We start from the raw sequence: 17651 nt of genomic DNA, 5'->3' as shown, positions 1-17651 counted from the left end.
AAGATTTGTGTAACCCATCCCTAACCCCAACAGCAACTATATCTAACATAACCTAACCTATCTCTAACCATAACTATTTCTAACTTACTCCAACTCTAACCCTGACACAAAATATACTCCAACCTAGCCTAGTCCGCCCCTAACTAACTTACCTAAGCTAACCTATCTTTAACCTTAACACTAACTCTAATTCAACATAACCTAACCCATACACCATACTTCATGGTAAAGTGAAAGTGATTGGAAAATTATCACACAAAAAAGGTTTGTGTAACCCATCCTTAACCTGAATCCTTACTATACCTAACCCACCTATAACCCAACTATTCCTAATGTAACCCAACCCTAATTGTAGCTATGTAACCTAACCAATCCTAACTCTAATAATACCTAGTTAGGTAACTAGACCTTAACCCTAACCTAATCCGTATATAACCCTAATTGTAATCCTGCCTAACCCATGCACACTCCCCAGTAAAGCAAAATCAATTTTGCAGAAATGGTCACAAAAAAAGTATGTGTAACCTGCCCCTAACCCTAACTCTTAGGCACTTCCTGGTAATATGAGATCAATGATGCAAAAGTGGACATGCAAAACAAATTTCTGTATCCAGCCAAATCACATATTCACATTAAAAATTTGTTGGGCAAAATTGTATAGATGAAAGGGTCTATTTTTTCACTATGGAAAAACTGGTTTGGTTGGTTACAGATTTACTATGGATAAAAATGACAAGATAGAAATGGATTGAATGCAACGATAACCTGAAATCAATGNGGAATAACTATAGAAATTATTTTTGATTAACTATTTGTCCTTTTCCAGTTTTAAATAATCTTCTGCCCAAAAAGTCTAATAATATCTGGTTTATTTCAAATTTTAAATAATAATAAATAAATTAATCTTGCCATGCAGAAAAAAATCATTAAATTAGCGTGCAATCCAGATTTTTTTTAAGATAGTCAACAAACATCCAGTAATGCAAGCTTATATATATATCAAACAGTAATGTAAAATACAATAATATATAATTCATAAAGTTGCAAACAGATATTTTGATAACAGTAATTAAAAAACAACAAATTCAATGTGACCAAAAGGTTACATCAAGAGTTATTTGACCCAAAACATAGAATTAAGGATGATCTAGTTGTGTGCAAGGCTTGGAAGTTCATGTACATGTGCTACTACCAACAGAGCTATTTTATACTACTTGAGGTGCAAGAAAAGGTCAACTTAATACTTACTAATTCTCTATTTTCTTCTATTGTCATACACTGATGATGTCAATAAAAATTCACTTGATATAATACTAAATATAAGGGAAAGTACACACATTTGATTCACTCAAAAAATATATTTAAAAAAATTAAAAAAATCATGCAATGAACAACAACAGAAGAAGTGGAGTGAAAATACCTGTTTAGAAGACCGTACTGAATTTTTTAATGTTGTAGGCTGCCCTTAATTATTGAAGCTAGATTATTCTATTTGTTATCACATTATACTAATTTTTTAAAGTCAAAATTAAATTTAAAAAATAGTGATATAAACTATGTATAGATGTACAAAAAGCATAACTATTGGGTTGTCCGGAAAATAATGCAGGATTTTAAGTTTTCATTAAAAAAAATCTATATAAAATATTCTGTTTACGTTTACAGGATTACTCATTTGTATGAATGTCAACACTTATTAATCCTCTTCCAAATGATATTGTTTGTTTACCTCTGTAGCATTCCGCTACTTGGAAATAATTCAGTCATCCTTATAATGTCAAAGCGAGAATTTCGTACGATTTTCTTTTACGAGTTTAAACTCGGCCGAAGCGGAGCCCAAACGGCTAGAAACATTAACCAAGTCTGGGGCGAGGGTTGTGTTAATGAGTGCACTGTGCAAAGGTGGTTTAAAAAATTTCGGGAGGGAGATTTCAGCCTTGAAGATGAAGAAGGTCGTGGAAGGCCTTCCTCTCTTAATGATGATGTTCTGCGATCAGTGGTGGAAGAAAACCCCAAAACAACTGTTCGAGAACTTGCAGAGCAACTCAAAGTCAGTAAAACGACCGTCGCTAACCACCTCAAGGCGATTGGAAAAGTGAAAAAACTCGAAAATTGGGTTCCACACTCATTAAACGATCGCCAAAAAATCAGCGCTTTGATGTTTGTGCATCACTTCTTTGTCGAAACAAAAATGACCCATTTCTGGCCAGAATTGTTACATGTGACGAAAAGTGGATTCTCTACGATAACACTAGACGTTCTGGACAGTGGCTCGACAAAGGAGAAGCTCCAAAGCCCCCAACTCATCAAAAAAAGGTAATGGTTACGGTATGGTGGGCTTCATTTGGTTTAATACACTACAGCTTCTTAAATCCTGGCGAAACCATCAATGCTGAATCATACTGTAACCAAATTAATACCATGCATCAGAAATTGGCAGTAATGAAGCCCTCTTTGGTCAATCGGAAAGGGCCCATTTTGTTGCATGACAACGCTCGACCACATGTGTCACGTGTAACGTCACAAAAATTATTGGAGCTTGGCTATGAAACTTTGCCTCACCCACCCTACTCTCCGGACCTCTCGCCTACTGACTACCATTTTTTTAGACACCTGGACCACTACTTACAACACATAATATTCAAAAATCAAACGGAACTGGAAAATGCATTTATTGACTTTATCAATTCTAAAAATTCTGAATTCTACTCAGACGGAATTAATAAGTTACCAACACGTTGGGAGAAATGTATTGAGAGTATGGGAAATTATTTTGATTAAAGAACATTGCTTTAAAGTAACTAGTTTCTTTTTTTTTGTTTAATACCAAAATCCTGCATTATTTTCCGGACAACCCGATACACTACTGCTATTGAAAATACTGCTTAAAATAAATAATGTAATATGTAATTTTCTCCACAACTATTACCTCCAATTGATAATCAGCTTTCTCATCCATCTATCTGAATTTTCTTTTCAGTAATTACTCAGATGTGAAATTTCTTTTATGAATCTCTAAAAAAAGAGTAGGAGTGATGAATAAAACAAACCAATCAAGCCGTTTTGAATTCTCCTTAGTTTGACATAAATTGGCCTGGTGTAATACTGTGCAATACATACATGTAATAGAATTGACGTTTTTTAATATTTGACGGCATTGAATTTACAATAACCTTATTATAAAAAAGGTTCAAATATAAAACCCAAAAAACCCTACACATAAAGAAGCCTTAAAACTTTTTTTGTGTATGATTTGTTTAAAAATAGAGTGCAAAAATCCCAATTGAGTACTCCTGGACCTTGGGTCTTTTTGTGCCAAAAATACATGCTTTGAACACTCCTTTTTCAATTTTAAAATTCTTCATCAATACATTCCATCATGTATTAAATATTATTGATGCATTTTAAGACTAACTCTAAACAGAAATGTTTGAATCTGGTTAGTTTTTCATTCTAAGTTACTTCTTCCTCAGTTAGTGACTTCCTACTACTCAATGGTTCAAAGTTTGCCTGGTTAATTGTTTTATTTATGTTCAGTTTTGTTTCTGGAAATGCTCACAGAGCTGATTTCTTTCTTTATACAAAAAAAATCAAATGTTGCGTAGTAACCACAAACTTGTCCCTACTGCTGTAAATTTAATTTAAAAAATTAATTTGACTGTTTAAGCTACCGTAATAATAATAACAATAAACCCAGACCCTTTCTAAATAGTAAAATAAAATAAATTTATTATTAAATATAATAATTGTACATTAACAAAATATACTATATAAATATGTATGATAATATGCAGGGGTTCAAAGACCAACCCCGCTTCCAAGTAGTGAACCCCGGGAAACGTTCGTCGCCGTCCTGACGGGGGGATTCACACTGATCCCCACGGCATGGTACGGTGCGAAAAGGCTAAAGGGGCTCTGGTGTCCTATCCCCAAGTGAGGTACTCACTTTCCTAACCACTCCTCACTAAATAGACTCCTATCANACAGGGGATACAATAGCTCTTAAAGGGCGCAGTATACCATACCCTGAATTATTACATCTATCTATCTATGATAATATGCAAAAAAATAATATAAAGCCGTTAATAAAAAAAAAGAAATGGATGGATACTTGAGTGGACTGCATAAAGTGAAAGATATTTATTTAGAAATCACAAAAGTGAAAGATGTTAGTTACCTCCGATGTTGGCCACTCTCTTCATCGCCAAACACTTTCTACTAATTAAATCAATCTGATTGTTTAAAAAAATTATTACATCTTTTTGAGAAAAAATAAATTTAAAAAAAAGTCAACGAAACATTGTGTCTATCTGGGGCGAGATCTGGTGCAGTTAAAGTAAATAATTTTTGAAATGTTATTTATGAGTTAATTTTTTAAACAATTAGAAAAGATATAATTATAATAAAACTCAATTTTATTAACGTTTTGTAATCCATGATTAACAGAGCATAATAAATTGAAATAAAAATGCAGAGATATCCACCAAACCATTTTTATTATTTTTATGTTGGGGTTTAGGAAATGTGTAATAGAAAAAGAATGAAACTATAATACGAAAAATATTAAACGTATAAGATAATTTAACACTAAACATACTTTAGTAATGACATGATATTTAGTAATTAATGTGTGGTGATTAGTGACCGTTACTCGATAATTATTCGGAAATCGTGAGATGCGGTCTGGTGTGATGTTTGTTTCAGAAAACATAAGAAAAAATTAGAAATACTTTGATTGAATATATAAAAAAAAATATTTTGCATTGTATAAATTCACTTTTTTCCACATTCTACATGTATTTGTTAAATGTAAACAATGTTTGTAAATCCCAGGCCCTGAAGATGGTCTCAATAAAGATCGAAACGTTGGCACAATAAAGAAAATGTTTTTCTGAAACCTACACCACACCAGACTGCATCTCACGATTTCTGAATAATTAGTAATTAATTGTGATTCGGTCATTACCTATCATTTTGGTCTGACAAACCTGCTGTGTTGGACTGTCAGACATGTTTCAGAATTTTGCCATCTTCAGTGTTGGGTCTGTTGACTGATGATGGTGACCTGCTGAAACTCTGACAGACCAACACAGCGAGGTTAGGCAGAAATGATCGGTAACAATCAAATTACATGTTCAATACCCAGCAGACCGCACAGAGAAAGCCCACAATTAATTGCAATTTGTATAAATTAATAGTGGTAAAAAAAGAAATTTGATATAAAAACAAAAATTAAATGCCTACTATGGGAATCCCTACTGAACCATTTTAGATCTCAACTTATCAGAATGGAGTTAATTTTTTTTAACACTATGTGTATAAAATTTTACATTTGGACCCTGAAGTACAAATGAAGCAAATTTTGAGAAAATAGTGTGAAAAAAATCAAAATTAACAACTTAATAAAATGTAAATTAACAATTAAATTAAACAAAAAACTAATTGTAAATAAATTAAAATAAAAACAAAAAACTCACAGTATGATTTATATGATTCATTGCCATAGGTGGTCCAGGGGCCTCATTAGGAGGAGTACTAACATAATTAAACCTCCCACTTCTCATTAAAGGTTGAGGAGAAAGACTTCGAGGAGATCCTGAATGTCCACTCTGAAAACAATTGTAGTCTTGAATATACAATCTTTTCCCCCTGACGGCGTGTTGATACGGATTGATAATAATTGTTTATTATTTTTATGTAATCCCAAGGGCGAAATGCTAAGAATTAAAACAAAATAGGTTGGTTGTATTTTCTGTTAGACAGGTTTTACAAACACCAAAATGCATACTATGTATGCTTTTGAGATAGAAAATACACAAATGTAATTAAACGGCATGAAAAGACAGTATCAGCATAACACTGTCTTGGCTTTTTCTCCAGGAGTTGAATGTTTTGAATTAAAATACAAGAAGAGGTAAGCATTAACATTGTATGAACAGTTTCTCAATCTCTGTTCATATTGTCCAACACCGTAGATCGACAACATTAACCATTTTTTACTAGTTCAAACATATTAAAATAAAAACGAAATATACAATTCAGTGATGCTTCTGGGCTTTTAAATAATGTAAAGAATAACTGTCAAAAAAAGTAAAACCAAACTTGATTAAATCTAATAATAAAAATAATCCATGCAAGAACTGATACAATACACATGCACTTTTAATTTATAAACTAAGTGTCAAAGACAATACTAAAATTACATAGTATATAATTTGATGCTTAACCATACATCTTAGTGTTGTGAAAAAAATTGATATTTTTATATTGATGATTATATTGATATTAAATAAATTAAATGTTCAATAAAAAATTGAACCACTTCCTGGTTATGCAATTTCATAATGTAACATATTGGAAATTTAAGTTATCAAACTTTCAAAGAACCAGCCAATGAAATAGACCTTTAGTTTTATTGATTGTCTCCCATCATGTTTAAGTTTTTGCCTGGAGAAAGAGAATCTGATATGTGTTTAGACAAGTGATATGACAGTGCTTTTGATGATCATGTTTGAGACTTTCAAACCTATTAAAATGTACACCTCATTTAGCAAACTATCTAGGCTAAACTGAATTCATTAAGCTAATCATTAAAGAGGAGATGAAGATAACATTTAAACTTATGAAAAGGTGACCAGATTTATTAATACTTTTGAAAGAAATAACAGAAATAGTGAAAAGTGAAAGTGTCACTCCTTGGCTCCATATTGAGAGTGTGTAGATTAAAATTTTGCCTGAGCATGTCAGCAAGTATTTTGATCCACTATTCTGTTGTTTTTTTTTGGGGGGGGGAGGTAGAGATGTTTTATTGCATATAGTACTGTTAGATATCTTATTTTATGTTCCATTTAGTATATTTGGGGTGAATGTATTTATTAGTGTGAACAGGTAGTGTAAGTACTGAATAAACAGTCTGTCGATAGTTGGCTAAGTTTTCAATTGGAAGGGAATCGAACGGTTCAGCCGGGCACATACTGGCCAACTAAAATCTTTTGGGTGTCCACACTCATAAGCAACCGACTAAACTGTTGGCCGAATAAAATCACTTCAATCAACAAGAAACAGGTACTGATTTATATTCAACTCACATACTTAGGACTATACATAGAGTGACATGGAACCCCACACAAGACTTAAAAGACAGTAACTTAACAGAAGACTTGGACAACTACAAAAACTTCTAGGACCGAAATCAGTCTTGACTGACAACACTAAACCAACCTTGCACAAGACTTAACTGTGACTACTTTGGACATACAAATTGGAACTTTGGGGTTATGCCAAGCCATCCCAACATCCAGCGCATCCAATTGAAAGTCTAATCAGACAAATTATCAATGTTTCGTACTATGTCACTAACCTCACTATCCACAAAGACATGAATATTCCTTTTGTCAATAAACTTTTTTTTTAAGAGTTCAATGATTAATTTTTATTGGTATGATACACTAGGGTTGTATTATTTCAATTTTTTTCACTGCACTATCGTATTTTAGCATGTGTTCTTAATCTGTAAACATTGTATATGTACAAATAGCATGTCAATTTAGTAATTACAAACAGGTGAGAATGAAATATTACCTTACTGTCACCAGAAGTCATGATTGATTGATTGTTTAAATTTCTATTACTACAGAGGAAGCATGTGCAATTGCCAAAATGGCACGAATGCACTGAAAACTTATGAGATTATGTCTGAAACGTTTTACTCACGTGTGTAAACTGTGAGTTATGATCCTCATGGTCGAGTGGAGTATTGAGCGGAGACGGAAAGTGAAAACTAGTCAAGTCTGGCAAGGATCCTGTGTTATTCCCGATAGGAATTTGTATCGTTCCTGGCTCCTGTGTTGATGGATAAATACTAAAACAATAGTAAACTATTAGTAGTACAATCATAATTATATTATCACAAATGTACCTATTAAAAATATACAAACTATCATTTATGATTTATCAGTTAGGAGTAGAACGTGTGTTGTTCTTTTAGCAGTAAACGCAATGAGAAGCTGGTAGCAGCACAGGTCTGCAGGTAAACAATATTATACAAAACTAGAATAACGTGTAGGCTAAAAAAACAAAAACAAATGTGTGGTTTGTTTTATGCATTCTTAATTTAAAAAGTTAAAGAGTTGAATTCTTAAGTTTTCATCTCTTTAATGAAGACTTTTTTTCACACTACACACTGACAAAATTGTATCTAGTCACAGCTGATTTCTATATTAAATAAAATATTCAATAATCCAAGCAAATATTTAATCTTTAATATATATGTGTTATTAAAACTGCTGAAGCTAATTTACTTCTCAATATTACAATCAACTAGAATATAAATAACAAAAGCCTAAAAAATGTAAGTGTTTTGAAAGTGATAGGCACTAAGCCAACATTTCTACCTTGTACAACTATTTTTAAAGACTAATTAAATACTTGAATAAAATGCCATATTGCTTAAATTTTAAATTGTTAAAATATACTAGACCCTAATTTAAAATGGTCACATTAATAAAGTCTGAAAGGTAGAGGATACAAATCTCGCCTACCTAATCCACCAAGACGTTGCAACAAATAATGTGGCAGTTATAGTATTCATGTTTAATTATGAATCTTTAAAATCGATTTCACATAGTGCGAAAATATACAAAAATGCAACTATTAGACACTCTTCCTTCTACAAAAATAATACAGCTAAAAAAAGGATGTTTCATGGTTTATTACATATTACCAGCTACAAAGAAGGTGTTTTTTCACTAAAGCTACTTTAAAAACTGATTAACATTGTAGAATTAATGAAAAGCCATTAGGCCGACAACAAAATATATTGTTCAAGCCTAAAATTTTACAGTATGTTATTTAAAAATAAATAATTTACCAAACAGTGAAGCAAGTCTAAATTAATTGTGACTATTTTTAAGAATCATTATATAACTTACCATGTAGTAAAATAACTGGTTGTTGGTCTGATAAAATAAATAAATAATTTAAAAGATATCTGATATAATGAATAAACCAAATGGACTGTTTACACTAGTGCTCCCAAAACTTTATAAGTAATTATCCTTAAAAATATTCGATTAAATAAATGACTGGGCATAAAGTTATGAGTTTATCTTAGTTAGAACTTCACATAAAGCATTATTATTTAAGCTTGCAGTAAAAAGACTGAACTATTCGGCATAAAGTTCAAATGTTGATTATTGAACAGTATAACCGAACAGGATTTTGAATTCCTTATACAGAATGTTTTTGATCACTAATGATAAAGATTATTCTATAACTGCTATACCCACAAAACTCACCTTATTCCAGGAACACGAGGCATATCCACAGCTGATCTCGGCCTAACTTCAGGTGAAGCAGAACATAATCTCCTTGAAGTTTCATAGTCATCCAGCTGAGTATGGCAATCAAGAGTCCCTATAAGAAATTTTTAAAAACACATTTATATAAAATAAATAACAAATAAATATAACGAATATTCTGTTTTAGAGATCTCCTGTGGTCTATGAGGTGAAACTAATTTAATTGTTACCAATCATTTTGGTTTGCCTGTTCTCGCACGGTTGGTCTGTCACACGCTTTTCAGTATTTCACCATCTTCAGTGCTGGCTAAATGCGATTTATGTGATGAAAAGTATCTTTTAAAGGACACACTGAGGATAGCCAAAGCATGTCTGACAGACCAACTAGCAAATATAGACAGACCAAAATGATCCAGGTCACATATTAAAATCTACTATGGTAGAAAAAACACTATTTAAGGAGACACAAAGACAAATGTGTTTTAACATAACAGAGGAAACTTGTCCCACAACAGCAATGGAAATCGCACTCGATCTCCCATCCTTACACATTTATGTATAAAAGGTGGCTTTCATGAGTGCCAACAGACAAAATTCTGGAGAGAATTATCGGGTTGTCCGGAAAATAATGCAGGATTTTAAGTTTTCATTAAAAAAAATCTATATAAAATATTCTGTTTACGTTTANTGGGAAATTATTTTGATTAAAGAACATTGCTTTAAAGTAACTAGTTTCTTTTTTTTTGTTTAATACCAAAATCCTGCATTATTTTCCGGACAACCCAATAATATAAATGAGATAGATGGCTATAACGTTACCTGACGAAGTGAAAAGAAAACTTTGACAGAACCTTACAAGTGTCATAGTTAACAGAGAAGTTTGGAAGAAAGGCAACTCCAAGTTTCAGGAAAGTAGGGTGAAAGGGCTTGTTAAACCAAAGCAAACTCCCTTGGATTTGTTCCAACTTCTGCAAAGCTAAGGTGCATGCAATCGAACTCTGTGCCCGAGAGTTGATCAATGAGAATATGAAAGGTGTATAGATTACTTAAAGGCAGCTATAAAGGCACTAAATGTGTAGACTTTTTGCTCAAAACTAGTCTGGGAATGCCTAAATTGTTTAATATTCCTAAGAAAACACATTAAGGTTTGGAGATATGAAAGAATAGAAGGAAATGCACTGGAAACTCAAAATAAAGGGGCAGCTCCTCACCCATGAGACCAGAACCACAAACTGACCGTACCAAAGAGTGTGCTAAAGTTGGAACTGGAAAAATTGCTTGAAGAAAAAACTCAAGCATTGGATAAAAACACCAGGTATGAGGCAAGCTAATAGATTTATAAATCTCTCAAAAAGGGAGGTGAAACAAGCCCTCCTCTCTGCAGGCAGAATTTGAGGAAAATTATATACCTGCCTTTATACTGGCCACTGCCTTCTTAACGACTACCTCAAGGAGATGGGAAAAGCAAAGACAGAAATGTGCCGGCTCTGCCAAGAGAAACCAGGGTCAATGTCACATATCTTTTGGGCAGCCCTTTCACCCCTGGGGCAGAGACACAACTGGGTGCACCAAAGAGTGTGCTAAAGTTGTAGCTGGAAAAATTGCTTGAAAAATAAAAACTCACACATTAAATAAAACACCAGGACTGAGGCTTTTTTATAAATCTCTCAAAACGGAAGATGAAACTCCTCTACCTCAGCAGGCAGGATTTGATGAAAATTAAAGGCCTCTATACCATCACTGGCCTCGCAAAAAAAATGGGCAAAGCATAGACAGAAACATGCCAACTTTGTCAAGAGAAACCAGGGACAATGGCACATACCTTTTGGGCAGACCTTTCACCCCTGGGGCAGAGACACACCTGGGTGCACCAAAGTTGGTACTGGAAAAATTGCATGAGAAAGAAAATCTCTAGCACAGTACATAACCACCAGGTACGAACCTTTTTATAAATCTCTCAGCAAGTAAGGCAAACGAACTTCTCTATCTCAGCAGGCAGCATTGGAGGAAAATTATGGGACAATGCCCTCTTACCTACCAACTCACGAAGATGGGTGAAGCAAAAACAGAAACATGCTGACTTTGTCAAGAAAAACCAGGGACATAGGATCTTTTGGGATCTGTCATCCATAGAGCCACAAATTACTCAAATTATGTTCTTGTCGTGTAAACGTGTGTGTAACAAAAAATTTTTGCACCTCTACTCTATAATTATAAATGTCTAAACCTTGAACGTTTGAGCAGTCAAAATAATTAAAGTATAATTGCTTGTAAAGGACAAACAGATACTTAAAAGCAAAGCCGTAAAATTGAGTTTTTTCTCAACAACATTATCAATATGGATGCTATGATCTTGTCAAATTGGACATTTATACCGTAAATTTTACAAATATTTTTCGTTTAGTACGAATTCTGCAATGTCATTGCGAATTACAATACTTTTGTTTTTATACGTGCCGAAAAAAAGCGAAAATCTCGATTTTTGGCAGTGGGGTTAAATATTCATAGCAGAAGGCGTGTTTGTACGAGTACGCGCGTACGTGCAATTTGTGTATAGCGGTATGTATTTATAAGGAAGGAGTCAACGAGCCTTGTAATCTTGACAAAGATCTAGCATATAAAATCCTCTCACGACGTGATCTCTACGATGACTTCGCTTCTTTAAAACAAAAACGAGAAGCCACTTCAGCATCTTTGCATTGTACCGTGTAATCGGCAAAAGCTAACTGTCCAGACGAAGTATTATTCTGCTTATTAATTGAAAAAAACGCAGAGGACATATTAGAGGTTGAAGCAAAGCAGCCACAAGTCGTTTTTTTTTTGTGTGCAAATTTTCTATTCATAAAATCCCAAAAGGAGAGTGTGTAATAGCGTGTAATAAACATTCTTCTTTCGATCATTCCGGCATGCTTGTACATATTTCGCCTAATCGTGAAGAAAAATAAATATGTGGGCATAGAATGTGTGTCCTCCAGAAAAAAATGTCCTTGGTTACATCGGCGATACATCATGATCTCCCTCCCGTTAAGCCTATTGAGGAAAACGTGGGATTAAAATTATCTTTATTGCTCGTTTGATTTTTATCTGAAACGGAAGTTAAAACAATAAAAGTGATAAAGAATACCGCCGTGAACTCCTAAGGATGTTTTGCTAAAATTTGCTAAACCAACGGACCGCAGGGCGTTGAAATTTAATTGTATTGAAAGATAAACGTTTAGGGATATGGTCCAGGGCTGATGTAAACAATGCGTGAATTTACGATAGATAGATCTAAAGATATAAAGATTTTAATTATATAAGATGTTTACAAACTGTCGAATGCCCAACAACTCTGACAAAAGATGAACGCACAAAACCAAGTAGACAAAAATTCTAGAGGCTCGTTACACAAAAAAACCACACACCCCACTTAGAAATTAAATTATACATATTAATTTATGTGAAATGGAAAGTAAAAACCACGTAAACTAACGAGGAATACAACTTAAAAAAAAGAGCTCAACATCAAATTCTCGAATATTTACTGATGAGCAGGAACAAAAGGCCTACAGAATGAAGAAACTTTGCCAATAGGACAAGTTCCTAGAGTTGTCTTTCGACGTCAAGATCCCAAAATACGATTTGACAAGAAGGTTTCACTTAAAAAAACCTACAGAGTAGACTAAGAGAAAGAGATCCCAGTTAAAGTCAATTATCTAGTACACAGATGGCTCTAAGACCGGCTATGGGTCAAGAACTGGCATTTATGGAAATAAACCATAAACTACAATTGATATAAGCCATGAGCAACATGCCACTGTCTTTCAGACGGAGACTTTGGCTATAGAACACGCTAGAGTGATAGGCAACTCCCTTATCAATAGTCAAAGCCAGAGCCTTTTGGGATTGCATCAAGGCCCCGGCAAACATTAGGAAAAAATTGCCCTAGTTTGAGTCGCAGGGCATACAGGGGCATCAAGTGTTTGACAATTTCACGGGGTTTTTGGTCGTTGGTTATTGCTTCGATAGGATTCGGTTTAGAAGACAAAACTGCTGCTATCTGCGTAGGTGAGCAGTATGGATGATATGTTTGTGTTTTCCCTTGTGGGATGCCGGCTTGTATTTGTTTCATATCTGAGTATTCGTTGTCACATTTCACTTTGAAACAGCATCAAAAAATTGCCCGGAGGTTTCGGTAGGGCGTAGCAGACATACAGCGCAAAGGGGCAACGAGTAGACTAAAGATAGTTTGGGATTCCAGCTACCTACAGGTCCTTACTAAACTCTATCCATCCTAACTCTACTGATCAAGCCATGGTTTGATTTACGTAATTAGGTGTCACTCTCTTTACGACACTGAGCACCAGTACCAGTATTGGTTTATTGTGCAATCTCCATTATTTTCTATAACTCTTCGTTAAGCTTACGGCTTAAAACCAGATCCCAAAGCTTTGTTGGCTATTCTTCTCCGAGGAGTAGGAATCCCCGTGTCCCGATGTTTCTTCTTTTTACTGGCAATACCTGCACATCCTTCTGCTATCAGTGAAAATGTCCAGTCACAAGTCCTACTATAACACCGGCCCTAACAAGTTTCTTTGCTGGTGCTTTAATAAACATTTTCGCATTTCTCCTTTCAGGGATATAGTCGCATTAAACCGAGGACCATTCTTAACCATATTCTTAACCCATTTCTGACGTAGCTACGTTTTTGGCAAATTGGTACGGCAATAATTTCAGGGCTGATAGGGTTCCTTGATCGAACTTTCCTTAGCATCCTAGCTGCCCCTCTGCCTTGTATGCTTTGCTACCTAAACAAAAATTACTTTGTTATTTTTCCCTATCTGACAGGGCCTTGATGCAATCCCAAACGACCGTTGAGGTAGCTGCCATTAATGCCTGGCTGTCGGCCTTTTGATCTCTGTCACTGTGTTCTATAGCCAAAGTCTCCGCCTGAAAGACAGTTCTTGCTCCAAAGTGTGCAGTGTCGCTCTATCTAGTCCTAGGAGCTCTAGTCCCACCCCGTCCTAGGTTTAGTAATTCTGTAGTTTTTTCGATGGCCTTTCGATTTTTTTTTTCGTTTGCTTCTATCGACATATCTCATTGAAGCATGGACTTAATTTTTAACGTGTGCGGTGTTTAGTGTTAATTTTAGTTAATTTTTAACCCATTATCTGATGGAGCTGCGTTTTGGCAATTCGGTATGCCGCAAAACGGTTCAGGGCCGATAGGTTTCTTGGCATATTTTATAATTCATAAATATTTCAAAAAAACTTCATTTTCCTTTTTTCTTGTAGAGTACGAATGGCGAAAAACGTTCAAATTTCTGAGTTGTTCCTGAGTTTTGAAGAAGGAAAAATACGTTCGGGGCAAAAGAAATAAATTACGTAAATAAATGAGAAGCCAGAAGAAAACATATTTGGTTTTTTGTGTAAATAAACAGAGTTAAAACCCTAGTTCCAGCAAATTCCATCGTCCTGAAAACACCTCATTGTTCTCTTCAACTGTAAACTACACTTTGTTATGCACGGACGTAACTTTTAAAAAAGTTTAAATTGGTGAATGATTTGATTTTTCATTGACGAAAAAAAATCGTGCCATTCAAAGACAAATACAAACAATGAGTTCATCATTTATATGCCTGCGCAATATGTGATTGCGTAAATTAAAAACAAAACTAGAAAATAAAATAACCAGTTTGTCAACTATAACTAGATCTTATGTAGGCCGAAGTTTTTTTCAATGTAAAATAATTTCTTTCTACACCTTCGCCTGAAATTTTCGCGCACACGTCATTTAATTTTATCCATCACAAAAGAAAATTAAGTTTAATATTAAATTCGTTTGTAATTTATTCCCTGATCACTAATTTAACCAATATATCAATATTATTTCTGTTTTCCGATCCTCCTACCATCAGGATCCACTTTTCTTTCCTAATCCTCCATGTTTATTATCATTCTAGGCGATAGGTCCTACGAAAAACGGCAAAATACCATTCGGGAAAGACTTCCCTAGAAGCGGGATATATGTTTTTTAAATGATAAAAAACGGATATCCGTTTGGGGGGGGGGCGGAAGGAAATGTAGATTCGACGTCACAATCTGATGCAGATTGTAGTTGGTGAAAATCTCTGGGATCGTTTTACTCTTCAAAATGAAACTTTCGGCCATAATTTTATATAGATATTTTAAAAAAGCACACGATAAGAACATAATTTGAGTAATTTGTGGCTTGCTTCATGGATATCAGTTCCAAAAAAAATTGTGCCTATGTCCGTTTTTTTTTTTTTTTTTTTTTTTGGGGGGGGGCAGAGTCAGCATATTTCTGTCTTTGCTCTGCCCATTTTCTTGAGGTGGTAGTTAAGAGGGCATTGGCCTATAATTTTCCTCAAATCCTACCTCTGAAAAAGACCTTGCCCTTCCTTTTTGAGAGATTCATAGATCTCTTAGCTTGCTTGCTTTTGTCCAGTTCTTGAGTTTTTCTTTATCGATACTTTTCCAGCTACAACTTTAGCACACTCCTTGGTGCATATAGCTGCGATTCTGTCCCATTGGTGAGTGGACTGCCCAGCAGAAGCCCTTAACAGCAGAACTACTAAACCTAGGGTGTATTAATACTAAAATGATACTGCCATTCTACCACTGCTGCCTGGACATTACTGATATTGCCATGAACATGTCCTATGTTGGTAGGAAGGCCTATGGAGGCTGGGATTCTACTCTTGGAAAAGAAAAAGCCAGGCCTCGAGGATGCACATGGGAGCCCTTAACAAAGCATTGGTCTTCTAAAAAAAAACCTTATGCATGATGAAGAGCTATTGAGCAATAAATGAGTCTAGTGGACCAATATTGGTCCCGATGTGCAATCTCCTAAAGACTCCTAAATACCTAAGCCTAACTTCTGGCTTGAGAAAAATGGTTAGGATGGATTGGGAGTTTAGTATGAACCTGTATGTATCAAGGATGGTCAGTTTGTTCAATAAAGGAACTTTGAGATCGCTGAGCATAGTGAGCTTTGTGACGTAGAAAGATGCTTTGACAATTTGTCTAAGTACTTTTGGCTGGAAGGATTGGATGCAGTGGATATTGGATGGCTTGGTAGAACCGCAGAGCCCACTTTGTAGGGCCAGAGTGGTTGCATTTATGTCTTGTATAGAGTTGAGTTTTGACAGTCAAAGCTACAACTTTAGCACATTTTTTTGGTGTGCCTAGTTGGTTCTGGTCCCATCAGTGAGAGGGCTGCCCCATCTCTAGCTGATTGGTCGTTTCCTTCTATCCCTTCGTGTCCCGACAACACCAAGGTAATTTTGTATTTTCCTAGGGCCGTTAGGCAATTAGGCATTCCCAAACTAAGGAACATTTAGTGCCATTATGACCCGTGACTGTTCGAAAGTATGAAGATCCATGCAACCTTTATTTTCTTCTTTTTTTCAACTCCTGTGCACAGAGTTGGGTTGCATGGATCTCAGCACAACTTGGATACCACCAATATAATTTCATTATTTATTTATTCATAATTATCCGATTAAAAACAGAAAGTACAAACCATCATAATAACATAAACACTAATAAACTGGTAGAAAAGTTTAAAAAATAAAGGAGTATTTACCAAAAAACCACCACCATAACTTCATGCTGAACACTAATCCATTAAAAAATCATGTGGCCTGCCGGGATTCAAGCCCAGAGCCTAACCATCGCCACCATGTTCCCAATACAACTAATAATTAATAATAACAAAATAAATTTTGCTCTTAGGCCAAGCCTGGATCATAAATATGAACCTTATATCAGTTTTTAAATATATATTGATAAAATTTTTCATTAAAAATTTCAACAGAAAAAATGTAGAAAATGGAACCACAAGATAAGAAATTACTAGTAAAGGAGATATATAAATGTTTGCCTCTAAAAAAATATTCACACACCATAGTTAAGATGTCAAAACATGGCACATACCTTTTCTATACGTGTTACTATCGTGTGAACTTGTGTGCAGGGAAGAGTCGCTATGAGTCCGGCGCCATGGTGTATCAGGAGGAGGCGACAAGTATGGTCCACTATACGGTGATGTGTCTATCCGTTTTTCAGCTGGCCTCGAGCGCATGGGTCCGACGGCACTTCTTGGACGCTCCCTGTACGTGTGATTTTTCCCTTGCGGCGATTTGAGTTCATCCATACAACTTAAAGCGGACTAAAACAAAGAAACAACCAAGAGTTAAATTATTATTATTCAAGGGAGGAAATTATTATTATCAGATTGTTAATGTACATTACTATAGCACAACATCTTTAATACAACACTATACATTTTCTACTGTACAATTTTCTGTCTGTAAATTTTCAACAGATGTTTCTTCAATCAACTACGCCG

At 34.8% G+C, this 17651-nt stretch overlaps 1 protein-coding gene across 13 annotated transcripts in view; it reads right to left on the bottom strand.

Moving 5' to 3' along the window:
• LOC106671874 (CREB-regulated transcription coactivator 1) overlaps positions 1 to 17651 on the bottom strand; it is a 45551-nt gene that overhangs the window by 17810 nt on the left and 10090 nt on the right. For 11 of the 13 annotated variants that reach the window (XR_002910254.1, XR_002910252.1, XR_002910251.1 and 8 more), the window contains 4 exons: positions 17237 to 17471; positions 9297 to 9414; positions 7714 to 7861; positions 5478 to 5609 (listed from right to left, as the gene is read on the bottom strand). Coding sequence is in view for 4 of the 13 variants with exons in the window: in XM_024226682.1 (XP_024082450.1) it covers positions 5478 to 5609; positions 7714 to 7861; positions 9297 to 9414; positions 17237 to 17471 (633 nt within the window). In the remaining 9 variants the exon portion in view is untranslated. The remainder of the gene's footprint in view (positions 1 to 5477; positions 5610 to 7713; positions 7862 to 9296; positions 9415 to 17236; positions 17472 to 17651) is intronic. The other 2 variants (XR_002910258.1, XR_002910259.1) reach the window with 1 other exon arrangement.

Source organism: Cimex lectularius, unplaced genomic scaffold (genome assembly GCF_000648675.2).
Source record: "Cimex lectularius strain Harlan isolate CLEC.00 unplaced genomic scaffold, Clec_2.1 scaffold4, whole genome shotgun sequence".
In the NCBI taxonomy this organism is placed as follows: Eukaryota; Metazoa; Arthropoda; class Insecta; order Hemiptera; family Cimicidae; genus Cimex; species Cimex lectularius.
This window is presented reverse-complemented; position numbering and strand designations above follow the sequence as displayed.